We start from the raw sequence: 18251 nt of genomic DNA on the forward strand, positions 1-18251 counted from the left end.
AGACCAGTGTCAACGGCTGTTACCTTTTGACACCTACCTGGACCCTCCAAATCAGGAATAACTCTAAGGTGTACATGCAGTCGGATCTTAAATAAGTTGAACTGTTGTTTTGGAGGCATTTGTATCTTTCTGTAGATTTATATGAGGTTCTCAGCTTGGACACTTCAGTCTGGAACCTTCATTTAGTTGGAATGGATCTAAGCCTTGGATCTAAAACGCTATTCATGAGATTAAAATGGCATTTCCTTGTTTAGTAATAATTCTACACCCTCAATCTTGGAAATTGACAGAGAAAGATACATAGCAATTCATGGGCAAGGGAACCTGAGAGATGGATGGAGAAGCTACATAGCAGGAGTGACTGCATCAGGAATAGAAACTGGGTTTCCGTTTGCAAGCTAAAGTGCTGTCCGCTGGGGCATGCTGTCATTCCAGCCCAATAATTGTATCTATCAAAGAAAACTTTACCTATAACTAACACAACTCGTGTTGTATTTGAGGTAATGCTTTCTGACACCAAAATAATGTTGTTCAGAACTATTACCAGAAACAGAAGAGGACATACTTGAAGTTCAAACGAGGCAACAACTAGTCACAGCCTTGCTTTTTCTTCTATTATAAAATAGAAGAGAGAGTGAAGTAAAATTTATTCTGTGGACCTTCTCTTTCTGTATAAATTGCAGGCTGCTTGGAGGGCCATAATATCTGTAAATGTTTTATGTCGTGTACTTTTTTTCAAGAAGTTGTAAAGCAATTGTAATTTGCTGTTACTTCTGGTTAGGTAAGTCTGAGAAAGTTAAAAAATTAAGTATGATCTTCGTATGCCTTTGTAGTCACAAAGTTTTATTTAAACTGCCAATGTAGGTTTATTTTCTTAAAAAAGATTTGTCATTTCGGTAGGTTTGTAAATAGTAGGTTTCAAAATGTTTGGTGTAAGTTGAGTTGGATAGAAGGTGGTGACACAAGGATCTGTCTTGGGCCAGCTTCACTTGATAGCTCTTTATACTTGGACTGATAAGAATAGTTATGCTAGGTTGTTCTGATGTTCTGTATGTTGGGGTTTTTAATAGGATTTTGTTGTTTCTGAACTAAAAACTTGCTGTTTGGCAGAATTTTCGTGACAAATCTATCTGAACTTACCAAAGAATTTAGTTACACAAACTAGTTGGAGTTTGTGTGCAGCTGGAGAATGTGACAGCATTTAACCATGTTTTGCATGTACCTCTCAAGCGTCCTGAGATCCTGGGATGGTCCAGAACAGCCAGGTGGAAGCACAGTCCCCACAATGATGATGCAGAATGTACTGCTCTACTCCTGTATGTCTTCAGGCTTGAGTGAAGTTCCAAGACACAGCAAATTATTGTGCTGTTTCCCACCTCTTCTGCTTGACTTTAATAAGGTTTCATAATCTTTTCCCAGAAAGGAAGTACGTCTCATTCTCTCTTCGAACTGCAGATACTGTCACTTCAGCTGGTCTTTTGGTAGGAATAATTTCAAGATAGTGTGAAATACACCGTTCACTTCTAGAGAGCTGCATATAAATCAAGAGATTTCTTCATGAGAATGTGGGGAAAAAAAAAAAGTGGATCTCTGATTTTGAAAGGTGGTGCAGTTGTTATTTTACATCTCTACAATTGAAAAGATAAATTGAAAATTCCTATTGAATCCCAACCCTGAAAAGACTAAGGTGGGGGGGGTGGGGGGGGGGAATTCAGAAAAAAGTAATGGAAGCTAGTCAGATTAAAAGTAGCAAGAAGAAATACTTTTTACACAATGAATAATTTGATGTGGAACTTTCTGCCACACTGGGTTTTTTTTTTTTTTCAGACCAATACTTAGCAGCTTTTGAATCAGGCAATTAAATGGATGATGAGAACATTTCTAGTTATAGCAGACTAAAATATAAAATGAATTAGGAAATATCAACTGCTTCAGGATATAAAACAAGCACTTAGGAAGAGGAGGAATCTTTCAGAGACAATTATTCCATATGTCTTCATAATGGAGTTTCTTGCTTTTCTTTTTTTTTTCTGTGATGCTTCTGATATTCAGTGCAGTCAGATGGGATACCTGACTGGGTAGATCACTGATCTGCCCTGCTCTATCAATTCCTGTGTTCATTTACAATTTTTATGACTACAGCCCTGGCAGATTCTTGTTTAATAGGAAATAACATTCCTGCAATCTTTTTTAGCAACTAGTCTTAGATCCTACCTATTGATAGGATTTTATATACAAGATTTTAGTCAGTGATATAGAATGTGAATTCAGAGCATGCTCTGAGTTGCATCTCTAGAGAGAACATTATTATTAAACCTTTCTGAGGGCGTCCCCAGTGGCAGCTCCATAGAGCAGGTGGCCTGCATGGCACAAGCACACAGGGAGCCAGGAGCCTGTGTCTTATCAGAGCATATAATCTAAAAATCACTCAGCCTATTTCTCTCTCCTGGGGAGATGACAACGATGACACAGGGCTCTTATGCTAAAAACTAATTGTTAACCTGCAGAAGACGTCATTCAACGCAAATCCCAACAGAAAAGGGCTGGGTGATGGATGTTTCTGGGTAGCAGGCCAAGCTGTCATTCGGCTTTCAACAGATAGTTCTCTGGGTTGCCTCAAGATTTGCACACCTAGTACCTGACTTACTTGAAAATGGAGAGTGTATTAATTTAAGAAAATGCTTACAATTTCTGTTTACTAATATATGCATGTAAAACTTGGAGGAGCAAACAGTTCCTCCCATCTCAGGGCACGAAAGGCACTGACTCTTGACTATGGTGCTCTGGTTTCCTGGAACAATAAGCAAAGCAGTGGCTAGGTGGAGGGTTAAGGGCTAGGAAACAGTGTTGAACAGGAATATAGCAAGTAGGTAATATTTGGGAGAAGAACATAGGATTGCATATACATCTGTTGATAGGAGCATGGCCAGTAGATCAAGGGAAGTGATTGTCCACCTCTACTCAGCAGTCATTAGACTGCATCTCCAATGATACATCCGGTGGTGTCTTCCATGCCCCAGCATAAGGAAGACATTGGTAAATGAGAGAGTTCAATAGAGGGCCATCAAGATGGTCGGGGGGCTGGAGCACTTGCCCTGTGAACAGAAGCTGAGGGAATGGGGCTTGTTCAGCAGGGAGAAGAGGTGACTTCACAGGGACCTGATAGCTGCCTGTTTGTACCTGCGAGGAGGTTGAGTCAGGCTCTGCACAGTGCTGCATGGTGGGAGGACAAGAGACAACAGTTGTAAATTGAAGCAAGAAGGTTTCTGACTGGATTCAAGAGAAAAGGAGCAGTCAAGTATTGAAAGCATTACCAAGAGAGGTTGTGCAGTCTCCATCCATGAATGTTTTTGAGACTTGACTGGCTAAAGCCCTGAGCAGCCTGTGTGTTCTGAAGAGAAGGTTGACTGACCAGGTCTTTTCAAAGCTCTGATTCCGTACAATTTTCTTCATATGATATTGTACTATATACCTTGTAATTTGATGTTCTCATAGGTTAAATTTTCTTCGCTTATCACTTTTTTCTTATATCCTCTTTTTACTTCTGCCTCTTATACTCTGCTGACTTTCTGCCTCTAAATATGTCTGATAGTCCCATTGTCACTGTATCATGGAGTCTTCTGAGTTCTCCTGGCTTCCTAAGTTTCTTCAATGCCCTCAACCCTCAGAGCAATCTCACTAGTAGACTCCTCATGGCCATCACCACCTTCTGCTTTACTTTCTGAGCTGTCTTGTAGATAGTTTGCCATCTGCTTTGCTGCAGTGCCTCTGTTCTTCATTTCCAATGATGGATGAAGAACACTAGTCTGCTCATTAAAAGATAGCTATGGCACCATTTTCAGCTTTCATAAGAAGAAAATAATAGTAGACATGGCCTCAGACCAGTGGTATGCATGGACTGCGAATAATCACAAAGAGATTTTTGGAAGCAAAGGAGTACCAAAGCTTGCTGGGCTGCTCTCAGTAGACCTTCTGGAATGAAAAATTATGTTGTTTTGTTTGTTTTGGCTAGGTTTTTTAGGAATGACTGTTGACTAGTGTGCTTTATTTCTGGGTTTCAAGAAACTGGATTTTTTTCTGACTGCTACTCTCAGCGTGTATCTGTGGACTCCAATACCTCTGTATTTCTTGTATTTGAATCATGTCTTTAAGCTTTTCTTCAAAACCATGGGTACTAGAAGTGTGAGGGTGTTTATGAAAAATGTTCTCACATTTCTTCATGGGTCTGGGAGGGTTTATTTTTGGATGCATCTTTTACATCTGCTTTTACAGTTGGTCCTTGCCTAGGTGCCTTTGAGCAGATTAACAGCTAAATTGTAATAATTGTAGCAGAGCCTGTATTGTTTATATTTTGGTATCTATTTCAGACAGCCATGAGTGGTATTACAATTTTGTTATCAAGTGGGTCAAATTAAAACTAGTGATAGTTTCTCTGAGTAATAAAAATTTTCTTGTGATTTGTAACTCTTCCAAATACACATATTTTTCTCTATTCATTTGAACTTGACTCTAGTTGCATTTAGATGCTGTAAAAACAGTAACATTTCTAAATCAGTGCATTTCCTCAGCTGTCTTGTGACCAACTGGGAGTTGGTAAAGATCATTTTGAATTTCCTGAACCCACTTCTAGACTTTCAAATATTCCTCAGCTCAGGCAAAAAGAATCTTGGTTTACTTCATGTGTAAATCAAATAATATTGTTCAGTCATAAAAAGCATGAATCTTCTTTTCATAGAGACCTTCAATATTGATAATTCATTGGCATGTCAGGGCCCTTTCTATCTGCATGGAAAGATGTTTCAATAGGAATCTTGGGATTAGAAAACATTTTAAAAATTTAGTCTGCTCTTTAAAGTAAAAACATACCTCTGGACAAATAAATACACACTACCATAGTATGAGCGTCGTTCATCCAGATATCTCTTCCCATGAAGCTTGTTGACAGAAGTTAAATTTAATAATTCAGTTCTGTTTCGCAGCTCAGGCCATTAGCCAACCTACTGACAGAGGCTTATGTCTGCCCACTGGAGGTCAAGGAAGCCATACCGGTCTTGAACCAGAGCTGCAAGCCTCCCTGTAAACACGCCTTGATGTCTTCTGATTGGATTAGTGTGCCCTGGATTGCATAACCATACAGCTTGTATCCCAACATTATTAGCCAAAAGGAGTATAGGGACTTACATAATCATTACATGATTATTTTTCAGTAACAGTACTGTAAATATGTAATTCTCTCTACTCCTAATAACTCTTAATCCCTTTGTTGCTATTGGCTTCTGGGCTCAGATTTGCCACGGCCTGCATGCCCCAGCCACTGATAAGACTTTAAAAAAAATGTTGTTTTGAAGGTTCACGTGCTTTGCTCCCAACCAGTAGATACCTGCTCCCTACTGTAGACAGGGGCACCACATGATGGTGGACTGTTTTGTAGGAGCTTGGACAGCACTTCAGCCAGCGTGCCTGCTGAGAAGGCGCCGTTCACCTCCAGAAACCTTTCCTACCCGGCTGTGTCTGTATTTTCAGTGCAGACCTCTCCGCCTAGCTTCTTCACGTGTTTTATGCTCAAGAGTTGTTGAGCAAACAAATTTGATCTTGTTTCTGCATGTTGCTCAACAAAGAAGATTCCTTTTTGAGATACTGTGGTGAGAAAACCTAAATCATCACAAACTCCTTGTCCTCCGCAGGGGTTGGGAGGCCAGGAAGAGATTATTTTCCTTTTGGTACAAGCAAGTAGAAAAAAACCCTTTAGAGTGCTTCTTGTTAAAACATGCCACGTTTCTATCCTACTATTTGCCTCCAATATCTGTGGGATGTAGTGGTCAAAGTTCTCCTAAGCTGTAGCTGTTCCAGTGATACCATATGTTAGTGAAGTTCCTTTCAGGTATACTTGAAAACATCCTCAACTTTGGTATAAAATTACCTTTCATATTGCTTTAATATTAGAAGTGTAACTTGACTTTCTTTCTTTAAGCCTTATAAAATACTTAAGCATCATTTTTCTGTGTTTAATTAGCTTCATGAGTCAGCGCCTGGTCTTAGATCTTGACGTTTTTGGCATGTGAAATTTTTTGTGTATTTGACCTTGGCTTTATTCCAGAATAAATATTTTAAGCTGCTAGTTGTGTGTGGTTTTTTGTCTTGGGTCTGAGACTAGAGGGCAGACATAAGCAGTGCTGAGAGAAGTGAACTGTATAAACCACAATTAGAATTGCAGTGCACAGGTGTCTGAAGATCTTACACAATTGCCAAGCTATTTGTTTCTCAAATGAGAGGGGCTTTGGGAGTGTATTTTGGAGAATAAAGAGAGCAGAAGGCCTTCCTTTTGAATGTTAGGGTTGTGGTTTTGGTTGGTTGGTTGTTGTTTGTTTTTTTTTTTTTTTAAATCCTAGTTTAAATTATTCCAGACTTGATACATTTGGTATCTTTACAGAACCACCATAATGAATGGCTGAAAGTGTTCTACTGTGGCTGGTGATGGAATTTGTAATGGCCTTCAGATAGGAATCAGCATTTAAGAATAAAAATTTCTTGCATGTGAGCTTTTCTTTGAGCATCAAGTTAGGTTTTGTGGTTTAAAAATCTGAATGCCAATGTTCAAAGTAAGATGTCTTGTAATGATATTAAAGGAGAATGGCTTTAGCATCAGGGTTATGGGTGAGTTCTGTTGCAGATACTTGAGGATCTTTTGGGGAAGGTAGGCATCTTAAATTTCGATGCTAGTCATATATAAAGTATTATTGCAATGAAAAAATAGTGAAGTGAATAAACAGCAGCTCACAGTACAAGACATTCAATGCATCTAGAGTCCCAGCGTTCACTGTATTTTGCAATTTAATGCACAATAATTTTTTAGTTCTGTATTGCTGTGTGCTCCGCTGTGTCAGATCTGTATTCTTGGGATGTGAGGTTCCATTAAAAAATAAATAATAATCGCAGCCCCCGCTCCCCCCACGTACACTCATTTTCTATAATATGGTAATGATATCACCGTAGCAGTAATTACGGGTCATCTTCATTTCTTTCATCTCTGCTAGTTCTGATGGCTTCATTCCTTTGACGGAGAAGATTTGGCTCTGGGTGCTGTGATTATTTTGTTAAGCATTATTCGAATAGACAGGAGTGAGAGAAATTAATCAATCCAAATGCAATTAGCATCATGTTTAACCCAGTGATGGACGTCTCAAGGTGAAACAGCCAGGGGAGTTTCAGACATTATTATTCAATCCAGTGGCTCTTATCTAAATTATAATCAAGAGAGGTTTTTATTGGCTTCACAGAGAGATGTAACTCTTTCCCTGCTTTGAGGGTCAAAGGGATCAGGTCTTTGGCCCCACAGAATGTTGACCACAGGCAGTTCATAGAACTGGGAGGTACTGTAAGAGTTTTCCTTTAATATGGGGGTCACTCAGGGCAAAATATCTGTACATCCTAATATCTATGACCTGGAATGTAAGTTTAGTAGCTCCCTGGGCACTGGCAGGGATGTCATTGCCCCTTGCTTTGAGTGTTTTCATTGACTGGCTTTGCCCATCTGTGTGTGAACAAATACTGTTGTAGTTTTTTGCATTCGAAGCTCTGTGAACATAACTGTTTGCAACTGAATGCAAACAGAATGGTGCTGCCTTGCAAGGTAGGGAGATCTGATTAGGAAAACAAGATAAATTATTCTGCAAGAGAAGGAATCTAATTTCTTTTAGAGCTGATATAATTTTAGTATTTATTGATAGCAACAATAACATTTTTTAGGATGTCTTACTCTGCAGCAGATCTGTTATCACCATTCTGGATAATCCTGAATGATCTCTGAGATCTCTTATCAGGTATATGATAAAACACTACTGCTGTGGGTGGAGAAAAACGAGGTGGAAAGAGGTCACATGAGGATTTCATGATTCAGGAAAGCATTAGGTATTTGATTCCAATTCTTAGGGCTCTAGCTAGCACTCACTACTAGACTGGTAAAGTTTTAAACCACTGTAACAGTCTCAGCTCTTTACCACTTCAGTGTCAGAGATGACTGTTTTCATAGCACACTGGGAGGAGTGATCCATGTGCCTCACCTGCTCCGGTTCACTGCCTGGCTTTGTCTAAGCCCCTACCTTCTTTGGCATTTCAAAACCAGCCATGCCGGACTATGAACTACAGCTGAAGTAAGGGCAGAATCTGCTGCCTCATTGACCAAGGGAAGGATGGTGATGTTTTGTACCAAGGGTGGTGTTCATATTTTAAAATGCTGCTGCAAGATTTGACAGAGCTCATCTTTCAGAGCCTGAATTCTAGCACAGTTGCTGACTCCTTTACTATACATCTGTACATCACTCCTTACTGAGGCTGTGACCCCATCTGTAAGATGGGAATTAAATCACTGTATGTCTCAAGAATATTGTGAAGCTTGATAAACTTTGCAAGTGCTTTCATATTGATTATTGAAAGATGCCATGGTAATGCAAGCTTATTCCACCTGGAGGTTTATGCTGATTCCGTCGTCTTACCTGAAAAATGTGTTTCAGGAGTGCTAAATGATTACGCTGGTCTTCAATGTAAATGTAACAGTTCCTGAAGCACAGGTCTGAGTATCTGCATGTGCCAGTTCTACCTTCAGTACGGGCAGCTGACATTGCTTTCACTAACTGCTGCGCTCCTGAGATGGCAGTTCCAGCTCTTTATGGGGTTGGGTTTGGTGTAGCATTCACTGATAAGTATTTGTCAAAGGTCCACAGTCATCAAGTAGCAGCTCATTTGACAATTACGTGAAGGAAGTACGCAGTTAGCAGAGTGATTGGAGCTCTTTTTATGAAGGAAGAGGAGTGAGCTGGTGCCACCAGGCATCCAGGTGGTGGTACGATTTTGAGGATCTAGTCTCAAGATAGACAGTGATCTATACAGATCTCGCTCTCTGATAGAAGTTCAGATTATGTCGGCTGGGTAATAATGTTCTGTTGGTCTTGTCTGAAATAAGCCTCTTTTTTCTTTGAGGGATGTTTAGTAATAATATCACTCTTAAAAATTTTTGCTGGTTTTAGATTGCCTTTTTGCCTTCGCTCCTTCCCACCCCCATGACTGATTTTTTAATTTTTCTTCCAAATGCAATACTAGTTGAGCCCAGCCAAAAGATGTGGCTTTGCCATTGGCTTTCACAAGTCAAGCAAGACTCCTGCAGTTACAGTCAGATTCCTCTAGGCCTTTTTTATGTCCTGCCAACTAGGAAAAAAAAAAAGATTGTGTTGTCTTATCCTAACACTGTGTCTCAGGACAAAAGAAATCATTTCTGATGTAACAGGCCCTTGTCATAGAAGGGTTAAAAACCAGAGGAGTGTTCTACTGTCTCCTGGCAGTTCATATTCTTTGCGCTGAACTGGTCATTTCCACTGATAGTTAGTCAGAAAGAAACCCTTTTAGTTTTCTGTATACTTTCTTTAGTTTCTGAAACCCTTTTCTGTGTCGTCCTAAGACACAGCAGTATTTTGAGAGTGCATGATTAGTACTTTAAAGGAAGCCTTCCATGTTGAAAAACAAGTCCTTTGGTTACCGTAAATACAACTGAATGGGAAAAATAACTGATAAGCTAACAGAGTATGACAGTGCCTAAAATAATCCTTTTGTAGCCAAGAATCTAGCATTCAAAGTGTGATACTACAAGACATTTCAGGGCTAAAAACATGTTCTGTTCACAGGGCATTAATTGTATTTCCAGTTCTTTTCAGTAGCAAGATTTCAACACAGCTATGTTTTCAGGTCAGAGGAGGAGCACAGTCAAATTTGTCCCTTAAATCATACATCTGGGGAAGAAGCAGGGAAGCGCTTCTTTAGTGGGTGACTTTATTTTAAAATATCTGTGATTTGAAGATGCTCACAGGCTTTGTTTTGAGATTTTTAGATAAGCCCAGAAGTAGTAAGCAGTGGAAGGTGTAATAATGGTCACGCATGTGTGATAAATACAGTTTGTCACATATATCTTGTACATAGACTTTATCACCAAATGTGTTGCGCTTTTGCATTTAAGTGTATATTATGTTTAAAAAGTGTGTACATATGTGTGTTGCTTAGGGATTCTCCTGGATGAAAGTTGCTTATGTAAGTGTAAATCACTGTTTTCATTGCTGATTTTATAGCAGTAAATCCTTCCATTATTTCCTGGCTCTCCAGACCTTATGACACAGTACGTCCTGTGCTGTCATGTGTGTGAGAAGGCTTTTTACGGGGAGCAATCAGGCTGGACCCCAATCTCCAGTGTAGTGTTTTTTTTCTAGTTAAATTGTCACCGAAGGAATATCCGGAACAGCAGTTTTCATTTTCAATCGAGGAAAAAACATTATGAGTCTTTGTCATTTGATTAAAAGTTACTTAACCTTTAAATTGCTACAGACGTAAGGATAGCTCTGAGTTTCCAATGTAATCGCCTCCAAGTTAAAATCAGGAAAATCTTTGTGTAATGAAACCCATATGTCATAGTGAAAGGATGCAAAGCACTGGCAGAGTGGGCTGCTCTAGCAGGAGATTCTGCACCCAATCTTGTTAACCAGGACTGCTTTTGGTAATCCCTCATCTCTTCACTTGTAGGAAATCAATCTGTACTACTGAATCTTTTCAACTAGCAACCACAAAATTTACTGCAGAGAGGCAGCTTGGGGACAATTGTAGTAGAAAAAGAGCCCCAGGCAACAAGGCTAAATGCGGGATTGAGGGATTGAAGTTCTAAAGAGGAGATTATATTAAACCTTATTCTGTTTCCCTATCAAGTAGAAATCTCTCCTTCTCCTTTCAGCCCCAGACTTTCCTACCTAATACCTGTTCTTGAGATCTGCTTGGCAGATCTTGCCAGACAGCAAACTTAATTCATACAGTTCAGCATTCTCTGTTAATTATAATAGCTTGATACCATTTTTCAATACATTTCTCTGAAAGAGTCTATTCAAGCACTCAACTTCCATTGTAACCAGTGCTGATAACATCTTACAGTGTTTTTTCTATGGTCTTCTGTATCCTCTTCCTCCTCCCTAGTAGGTGAGATTAATTTTTATCCAAGCTATTGCGATCGTATCCTTTGTAGATTTTTCTATTGTAGTAGATGCACAGCGTAGGCAAGGTTGTAAATCGTGACTTGACATGGAGATTCATGTTTCTGTTTCCTGCTGCACAGCCTCTGTAGTGTCTGTTTGCTCGTACAATGAAACCTGCACTCAAGCCCTCTCTTCACTTGAAGTCCGTGGTTTAAGCAACTGTTTTAAAGAAAAAATCCCTAAGGTTTTCACTAGGGTTTTGTCCAACCTTTTAATTAAAAAATCCACCTCTATCTACTATGCAACTGGCTTCTGCTGGTCCCTTGGGTAGTTGCTTAAGGCAGGTTTTACCGTCTCTCTCAGACTGCAGTCATATTTAGAATGTGGGTGATGGTTTCTTCATTCACAAGCTCTTCCCTCACTTCAGCAAGCTCCAAAAGGCCCCATTGGAAATGATATTCCCATTATTAAGAATTCATTTATCAGAAGCAATACTGAGCAGAGGAGTCAGTTTAATATTGGAGGCTTTTCTGTGCAAAACCCAAGTTCAAATCATACTCTAGCGCAGATTAAAGAGGAACAAAGGGGAAGGAATAGCCAAGACGTTTGAACAGAGTACCATGTAAAATGTATTTGGCCTGTATTTACCAAGAATACTGAACTGTGGTTCTTGGGCAGATAAGAGAAGCAGCTGAAGCAGGGAAAACAAGATTGTTAATGTTTGTGGAAACTTGCCCTTAGTTTGGCTGTGATTTTTTTTTCTTTGTGATAATGAGGATGTTTTTTCCTGGCCATTTTCATACATATACAAAGATGTAAGGTCCTTTCTTTCAGTTTGGCATCATATCTGTAAAAACGAAGCCCCGATGCAAGCCTGAGTATGTGAGGAGAAGAGGAATACAGAATAGCAGAAGGCTGTCTCCTGCTCCTAATGGGATTTTGTAGCAGCATGTGCGAGTTTGTTTCAGAAGTCAGAAATGAACAGATGTTGGTATAAATTACCTCTGTGTCTGATGTCTTGCAAATTAAAAGCGCGGTTGGCATCACTAAACAATTTCACCAGGTTGGGGGGGGAAGCGGGCGGTGATTATTGTAGCAGTTCGGTAAGAATCTTTAAGCTGCAGCAGAACAGGATAGCAAGGATAAAGGAATGAAGAATAAAATGAGAGGTCTGTGAATTAATCAGAAATGTTAACATCTCCGATGACAAGTGAACAGGAGGGCACGTGCTCTGGAGCAACCCCCAACCCACAGTAATTTCACTCGGTGCACAGAAGGAGTCTATGCTCTCTGCCTGATTTATAGGGTGCAGCCCTCTTCGGGGGAACAGAATTGTCATGCATTCGTATATCTCCTATATGGGACTTGCACTCCGGAAAACTTTCCACTCTATCAACTACAGTTTGGCTTTTTGCTTTCTCCATTAAGAGTGTTTCAAAACCATGCACTGTTGATGGTGCAAGGCTGGGAGGTGTCAAAGAACTAGTGCTGAAAATCTATTCCTAGCTGAGATTTTTAAAAACTTGTGTTTTTCTTGAATCATGTTCTTTCTGCATAACAACTTAGTTCCTGACAAAATAACAATCCACTCTGCCCTTCTGCAGCACCTTCTATCCATGTGTCACTTCAGCAGCGCTTAAAAGACACAAGCTATCTTGCGGATGGGGAAGTAGAGGTACAAATGAGTACTTTTGTGGTAGTTCACGCTGTGAATCAGAAACAGAGTTGGGAATGGATCCCAGATGATATAACTCACAGCTGGAGGCATGAACTAAGTGAATAATGCAGTGATCTGCTTGAATCTGCAGCCAGTCTGAAGCATGTTCCACTCACAGTAGTGGACTCTGCAGCCTATGAATATCAATACGTACCAGATAGTTCGTAATGCCACTAATTGTTTTACAGGGATCTTGTGGATGAAGATACCTTGTGGTACCATTTTGAGTAGACAAATTAGAATGTAATAATTTAAAGAAGAGGCTTTAAGGCACATATTCTAACTTTTAGGTAAAGAATAACAAAATGTCTTTACTTGAGGGTGCATATTGAGTATTTTAAGATGAACATTTTTATTCCATTTTAGTTCTGTTCTAACAGATAATCAGTAATATCAAAAGAAAACCCAACATCAGCACCAAACCCACCTCCAGTTTTTATGCTAATTGTAATTTCTGTTGTTCCTCTCAGTAGAGAGGTCAGGAATCAAATGGATAAAACAGAAAATGAATTCCCATCTCCTTCCAGAGTCTCTGTAGTCTAGGTGTGGGAAACATGCATGCTTTCATCAGTCCTGTGAATAAAAACTTCCATATTTTGATGCCTGTCAGTCCGGCACAAAGCTTACACCTTTATTTAAAAGAAATGAAGGGAAGCACTGGTGGGAAGATTGTCTTTCTCCAGGACTCAATTGCTAATTGCGTTGTCTTTGATGCATTGTATTGTTATTGCAAGACGAAGATAGTATTAGGGCTGCTCTGCCAGCTTGTGAGCTTATGGGCTCACAAGTCAGAAATGTCTCGTGGAGGAAAGTGGCTGTGTAAACCCTGCTGTAATACAGCTACCAGAGATTGATGGTGCCAAGAGTGAGAGAGAGACATATAAACCTTGCCTTGCTGTATTAAACATCGAAGGACTGACAATGCAGAGAGAGAGAGAAGACCAAAGCTCTATAAAGTTTACTTTATTACACCATCCATAGATGAACTGCATTGAAGGAATATAAACCCCATTATGTTACAGCATCCAGGGACTGACAGTGCTGAGGGAGAGAAAATGCTGTCTAATTTCTGTTGAAGATCATAGCATCCAGGGACCAATAATCCTGAAATGGAGAAAGAGAGAGTTCCATAATCTCTGACGGATTATAACATCCCGGAACAATTGCTCTGAGATAGAGTGATGGAGATCTGGATTATGCCACTCAGAGATGGATAGTACAGAGAAAAGGAGATGCTGCGAGAGCATAATGTGGTAGGAATAGAAAGCATAGATTGTACGTGATGAGACAGCCTGTGGAAATTATTGCTGAGTTTAGAAGATTCCAGGCCCAGTTTGCATTTCTCGGAGGTCAGGAATTCAAGCTGGAATGCAGTTTTATTTATTTTCCGCTTAAAAAAAAAAGCAATAAATAAAATAATCCTTACTCACTCTTGGTATAAGCACAAATATAATGAATTTCTTATCCTATGGTTAAAATACATAAATTACACAATTGTTTGGGTTTCTTGGCTTTTTAAAAAATATTAATCTCTTTTTCCTCCTTTGTGATTTCAGCTAGAGAAATGACTCGAGGGAAATTCCTGAACATCCTAGAGAAACCCAAAAAGTAGCTGCCGCATCTGGAGTTTGGACAAAAATACCCCAACTAGATCATTTTACGTACTGCAGATCCAGATGAACCCCAGAACTTTTAAGAAGTAGAGAACTCTTGCCCTAGACTTTCAGAAGCAAACGTCTCTTTTTGCTTCCACAGCTCATCTCTTTACAGGGGACACGTATTGCATGCACAGCTCACAAGGACTGCAGTTGGTTGCCTTGGAATTCGGACTTCATCTGACCATAAGATGTCCAACAGGAGGACTTGGCCTTGATGTGCTGTGGAAGTTACCTGTTTTAATCAGCTATTCAGAGTGAACAGCCATAGTGTCCTTATTCAGTTGCTCTCGGTGGCAGCACCTGTTTGAAGCACGCAGCAGATCTAACACTGGCCAGTGCACATCATGAGGCGTTGACCCTTTTGTGTGTCTTTTGCCTTAGATGCACTGATGTCCTCTGTGCAACTTCCACGCCGAATGATTTGAGCAGAGTTTGGGGTGTGGATTGACCAACAGCACTGGTTCCGCAGGAGCGTATGCTTTTAGTGCAGAAGTTGAGCGCAGTCTGCGCGTTAGATTCCAGTTACTCACTGCCTTCAGACAAGCATGTCTGGTACTCCAAGGAGGACCTCCAGACCACTGGTGTACCAGGAGCTTCATCTCACCGCTGAACGGTTCTCTAGTGAAATCGAGACTGACAGACCACAGGGAGTCAGAGGTGTTACTGTATCACGAAGGAAAATACCCCTAGAGAAGCCTCGGCCAGTGCAGTCCACTGCAATTCTCTGCTCCTTATAGAGCTAGAAACTGAAGAAAGTTGTAAAGCTGAAAGGCAGTAATATTTTCAGTTAGCACTCCAAGAAGGGGCAACAGGATTGTTAGCCACACTGCAAGGATGGTCTGCTTCTACAGAATCTTAACACTTCTGAAAATAACATTTTGTGATTTTTAATTACTTATAAAACAGCAATCTCAACATTTTCCTCCCCTACAAACCCACAATTTTTAAGACAATTTTCTGTGACCTGGTCTGTTTCAGCACACAGTTTTGGGCTTTATTCATCTTACAGTTTAATGTCGTTTCCTTCTGTTAATGCACTTGTGCATGTTCGCCCCTGAGAAGAGGTAAGGAGCATGTTCAGACTTATTTTATTTAAGAGAAGATTTTTTTTCGTTTCATCCTCTTTCCTTTTCCTAGAAAACAACATTTAAGCATTAGTAAATATGTTCTTTCTAGGTTACAACATAATAGTGAACATTTAGAAATGTTATTTTTAGTCGTTTCCCAGGCTGCAGTCACATGTGAGAGGGGAAATGACTTGGAAATAGGCTGTTCTTAGAGCATTGCCCTTTTCTGTCTTTGCAGAGAGAGGAGACTCTTTTCAGGTGCATGTGCAATAAAGAGGAGATTATTTTTTTTTAATCAAATAGACTTCTCTGAATTTTTACTGAACTGCTAGTGGCCTTTCGGTTTGCAGACTGTGGTCTTGAGCCTAGTTCTGACCAGTAGTAAACATTTAACCGTTTTGGACAATTCCTGTTAACCAAATTTAAGCAGTTAAAACCCACATCCCAGAAAGACCTGGCACAAATGCTGAATATTTAGGAATGTCAGGAGTCTGATTTTAAACTTAACAGATTTATATCTGTACTTCAGAGTTTATGCAGGGCTGAGCTTAATAGGATCTCCGTCCCTTGAGAACACAAGAGTTAAGGCAGATGAATGGGAAGAGAAGCTAAAAGTGGTAATTCAGAAACAGAGAAAAAACCTGTTGGTGCAAACCCATGCTGATGTAGCTTTAAGTATTAAATTTTACATTTTGAATGCATTTTTAAGTTTGTATGCTATATACGTAAGATATGTACAATATATGACATAATGGGATACTTTATCTGTATGACCAATATGGATTTGTGCATTTTATGGAGGTTCGTTGATCCAATACATGAAGAAATTGAGAGCTGAAAGGAGGAATATAGGAGAAGATATGAAAGCCTGGCATGGAAGTGTATATGTATGTATATATTTTTTTTTTCTGTTATGTTCAGTAAGGGATTTCAAACCGTAGGTAGTTTTTAGTAGCATACATGTGTTTAAAAAAAAAAAAGCCTTTTACCATATGCAGTACTTATCTTCTGTAGGGCAGCCAGTAATGTATGCTTTAGAACTGTGATATTTATTGGCTTTCTACTTGTCATCTGTAGAGATGAGTCAGTGATGTATTTTTTTATTGCTACTATTTATATGTATTTTTGTTTGTTAGCCGGAGAATTGTAATGTCTGTTAAATGTCTGTTATTGCTTTGTGGTTTGATAATAAAAAAATTCAAAGCTCAAAGATTCATCTAGGTTTCCAAAATAGCCCTCTGAGATGCAAAAGCTTTTGCCTAGCCACGTAGGCAATACTCTTCCTCAGGCTTTTCTTCACACTTCTGCATGCTACCACCTCAGGGTTTGGCCTGTGGTGCTCCATACCCATCAGTAAATAAATATTTGGCAATATCCAAATGGTACTAGGGATTTTCATACCCTTTTGAACCCTATTTTTTCCCATCAATGATGTCCTTCCTGACATCTCTGCAGTATCTATCTATACAAGAAAATCTGAGTGACTTTGTTGCTCATAACCACCTGTATATTGAAGCAACCAAAAAAAAAAAAAGTTGTGATAAATTAATTGTTGGGAATTAAGAGAGTAAGTAGATAAAGATTTGGTAATATTAATCAAGCTAATGCATTGCTTTATAAAGTGTTTTCATGTGTTGGTATGTTAAATGTTACTGTGAGGTTCTTGGAAATAAACCCAGTATGTATTTAGTTCCTTTTGAATGCCAGCATTACATATATTCAGTTGTAAAGGTGTAAAGGCTATTCACTTCAGTCTTAGAGTATCAAATGCTTTGCTGTTTAATCTAATTGAGAATAAATTCTTGTTTGTTGTATTAATTATTATCAAAATAAAAGCCTAGTTGCACTGGCAATTGAAGAGCGTAATATTCAATTTAACTCAGTGTTTTGCCATTACAAAAATAACAATTTTGGAACATTACTATAACAACAGTTCTCAACTTTGCTTTATGTTTCCCTCAACAAGTCACCTAGAAATAACACATTAGTGAAAACCGACTAACCCAACTCAGAGGTAGTGTTTGAACCTTACTCTGGTTTATCTTATTGGGTTTTATGTTACATAAAAATGTAAGGTGCTGTTACAAGTCAAATCATAAGCTCATTTTATCTGTAATCTTCTCTTTGATTATAAACAGTTGTAAACTCACAGGGAAGGGTGTAAACAAAAGGCTTCCACAGAGTGGTTTTGCTTTAGGGTAGCTTACCCAGCATCCAGCAATCTGTTTTAGTTGTATCTCGTCCACAGTAGACCCTACCCTCCATAAATTTGTCTTAGTCCTAATTTATCTGTGCGTCTGTCCTCTAAAATGCTTCTGGACAGAGAGTTCCATAATTCAGTTATACAAAGAAAAGGGTGTTTTTTTAAAAAAAAGCTGGGGGCGGGAAGGGGGAAAGTCGTTATTTTAAACCTGCTTACCTGATAATTCCATTTTGAACCTTTCATTTCTTTCATTGTCAGAAACAATTGTTTGGTTTTTTTTCTTCTTTGCTATCTGTGCATGGCTCATGATTTTTCAGCTCCTGTTGTTTTTGGTTCCATGGTTGTGTTCACCTTCTTTATGCTCACAGTGTTCAATTGTCTGTCTTCTATTACAGCCTGAGATGGCATAATCAAAATTGCAGAGTATTCAGAGTGCGAGCATACTGTGGAGGCGTGTAAGTCCTAATTGCAGCTTATATTTTGTTCTGCTGCTGTTTTCTCCCTCATCATCATGGGCTAAATCCTGTTTTGAGTACCTATAAGAACAGGATCATCACTTAGATTTGCAGTCTGTGCATGCAGCTGATTTCATCCACTTCATCTTCA

At 39.3% G+C, this 18251-nt stretch overlaps 1 protein-coding gene across 5 annotated transcripts in view; it reads left to right on the plus strand.

The window, feature by feature from the left end:
- The window catches only part of LIN52 (lin-52 DREAM MuvB core complex component), a 61891-nt gene that overhangs the window by 28493 nt on the left and 15147 nt on the right, over positions 1 to 18251 (plus strand). Inside the window, exon 7 of one of the 5 annotated variants that reach the window (XR_015222213.1) lies at positions 14274 to 14307. The exons of 2 other annotated variants lie outside the window; for them this stretch is intronic. Coding sequence is in view for 2 of the 3 variants with exons in the window: in XM_086613722.1 (XP_086469848.1) it covers positions 14473 to 14633 (161 nt within the window). In the remaining variant the exon portion in view is untranslated. Of the gene's footprint in view, positions 1 to 14273; positions 16437 to 18251 lie in introns of those variants that run through there. 2 more of the 5 variants (XM_086613722.1, XM_086613724.1) reach the window with 2 other exon arrangements.

The sequence above is a fragment of the Tauraco erythrolophus genome, chromosome 6 (genome assembly GCF_009769465.1).
Source record: "Tauraco erythrolophus isolate bTauEry1 chromosome 6, bTauEry1.pri, whole genome shotgun sequence".
In the NCBI taxonomy this organism is placed as follows: domain Eukaryota; kingdom Metazoa; phylum Chordata; class Aves; order Musophagiformes; family Musophagidae; genus Tauraco; species Tauraco erythrolophus.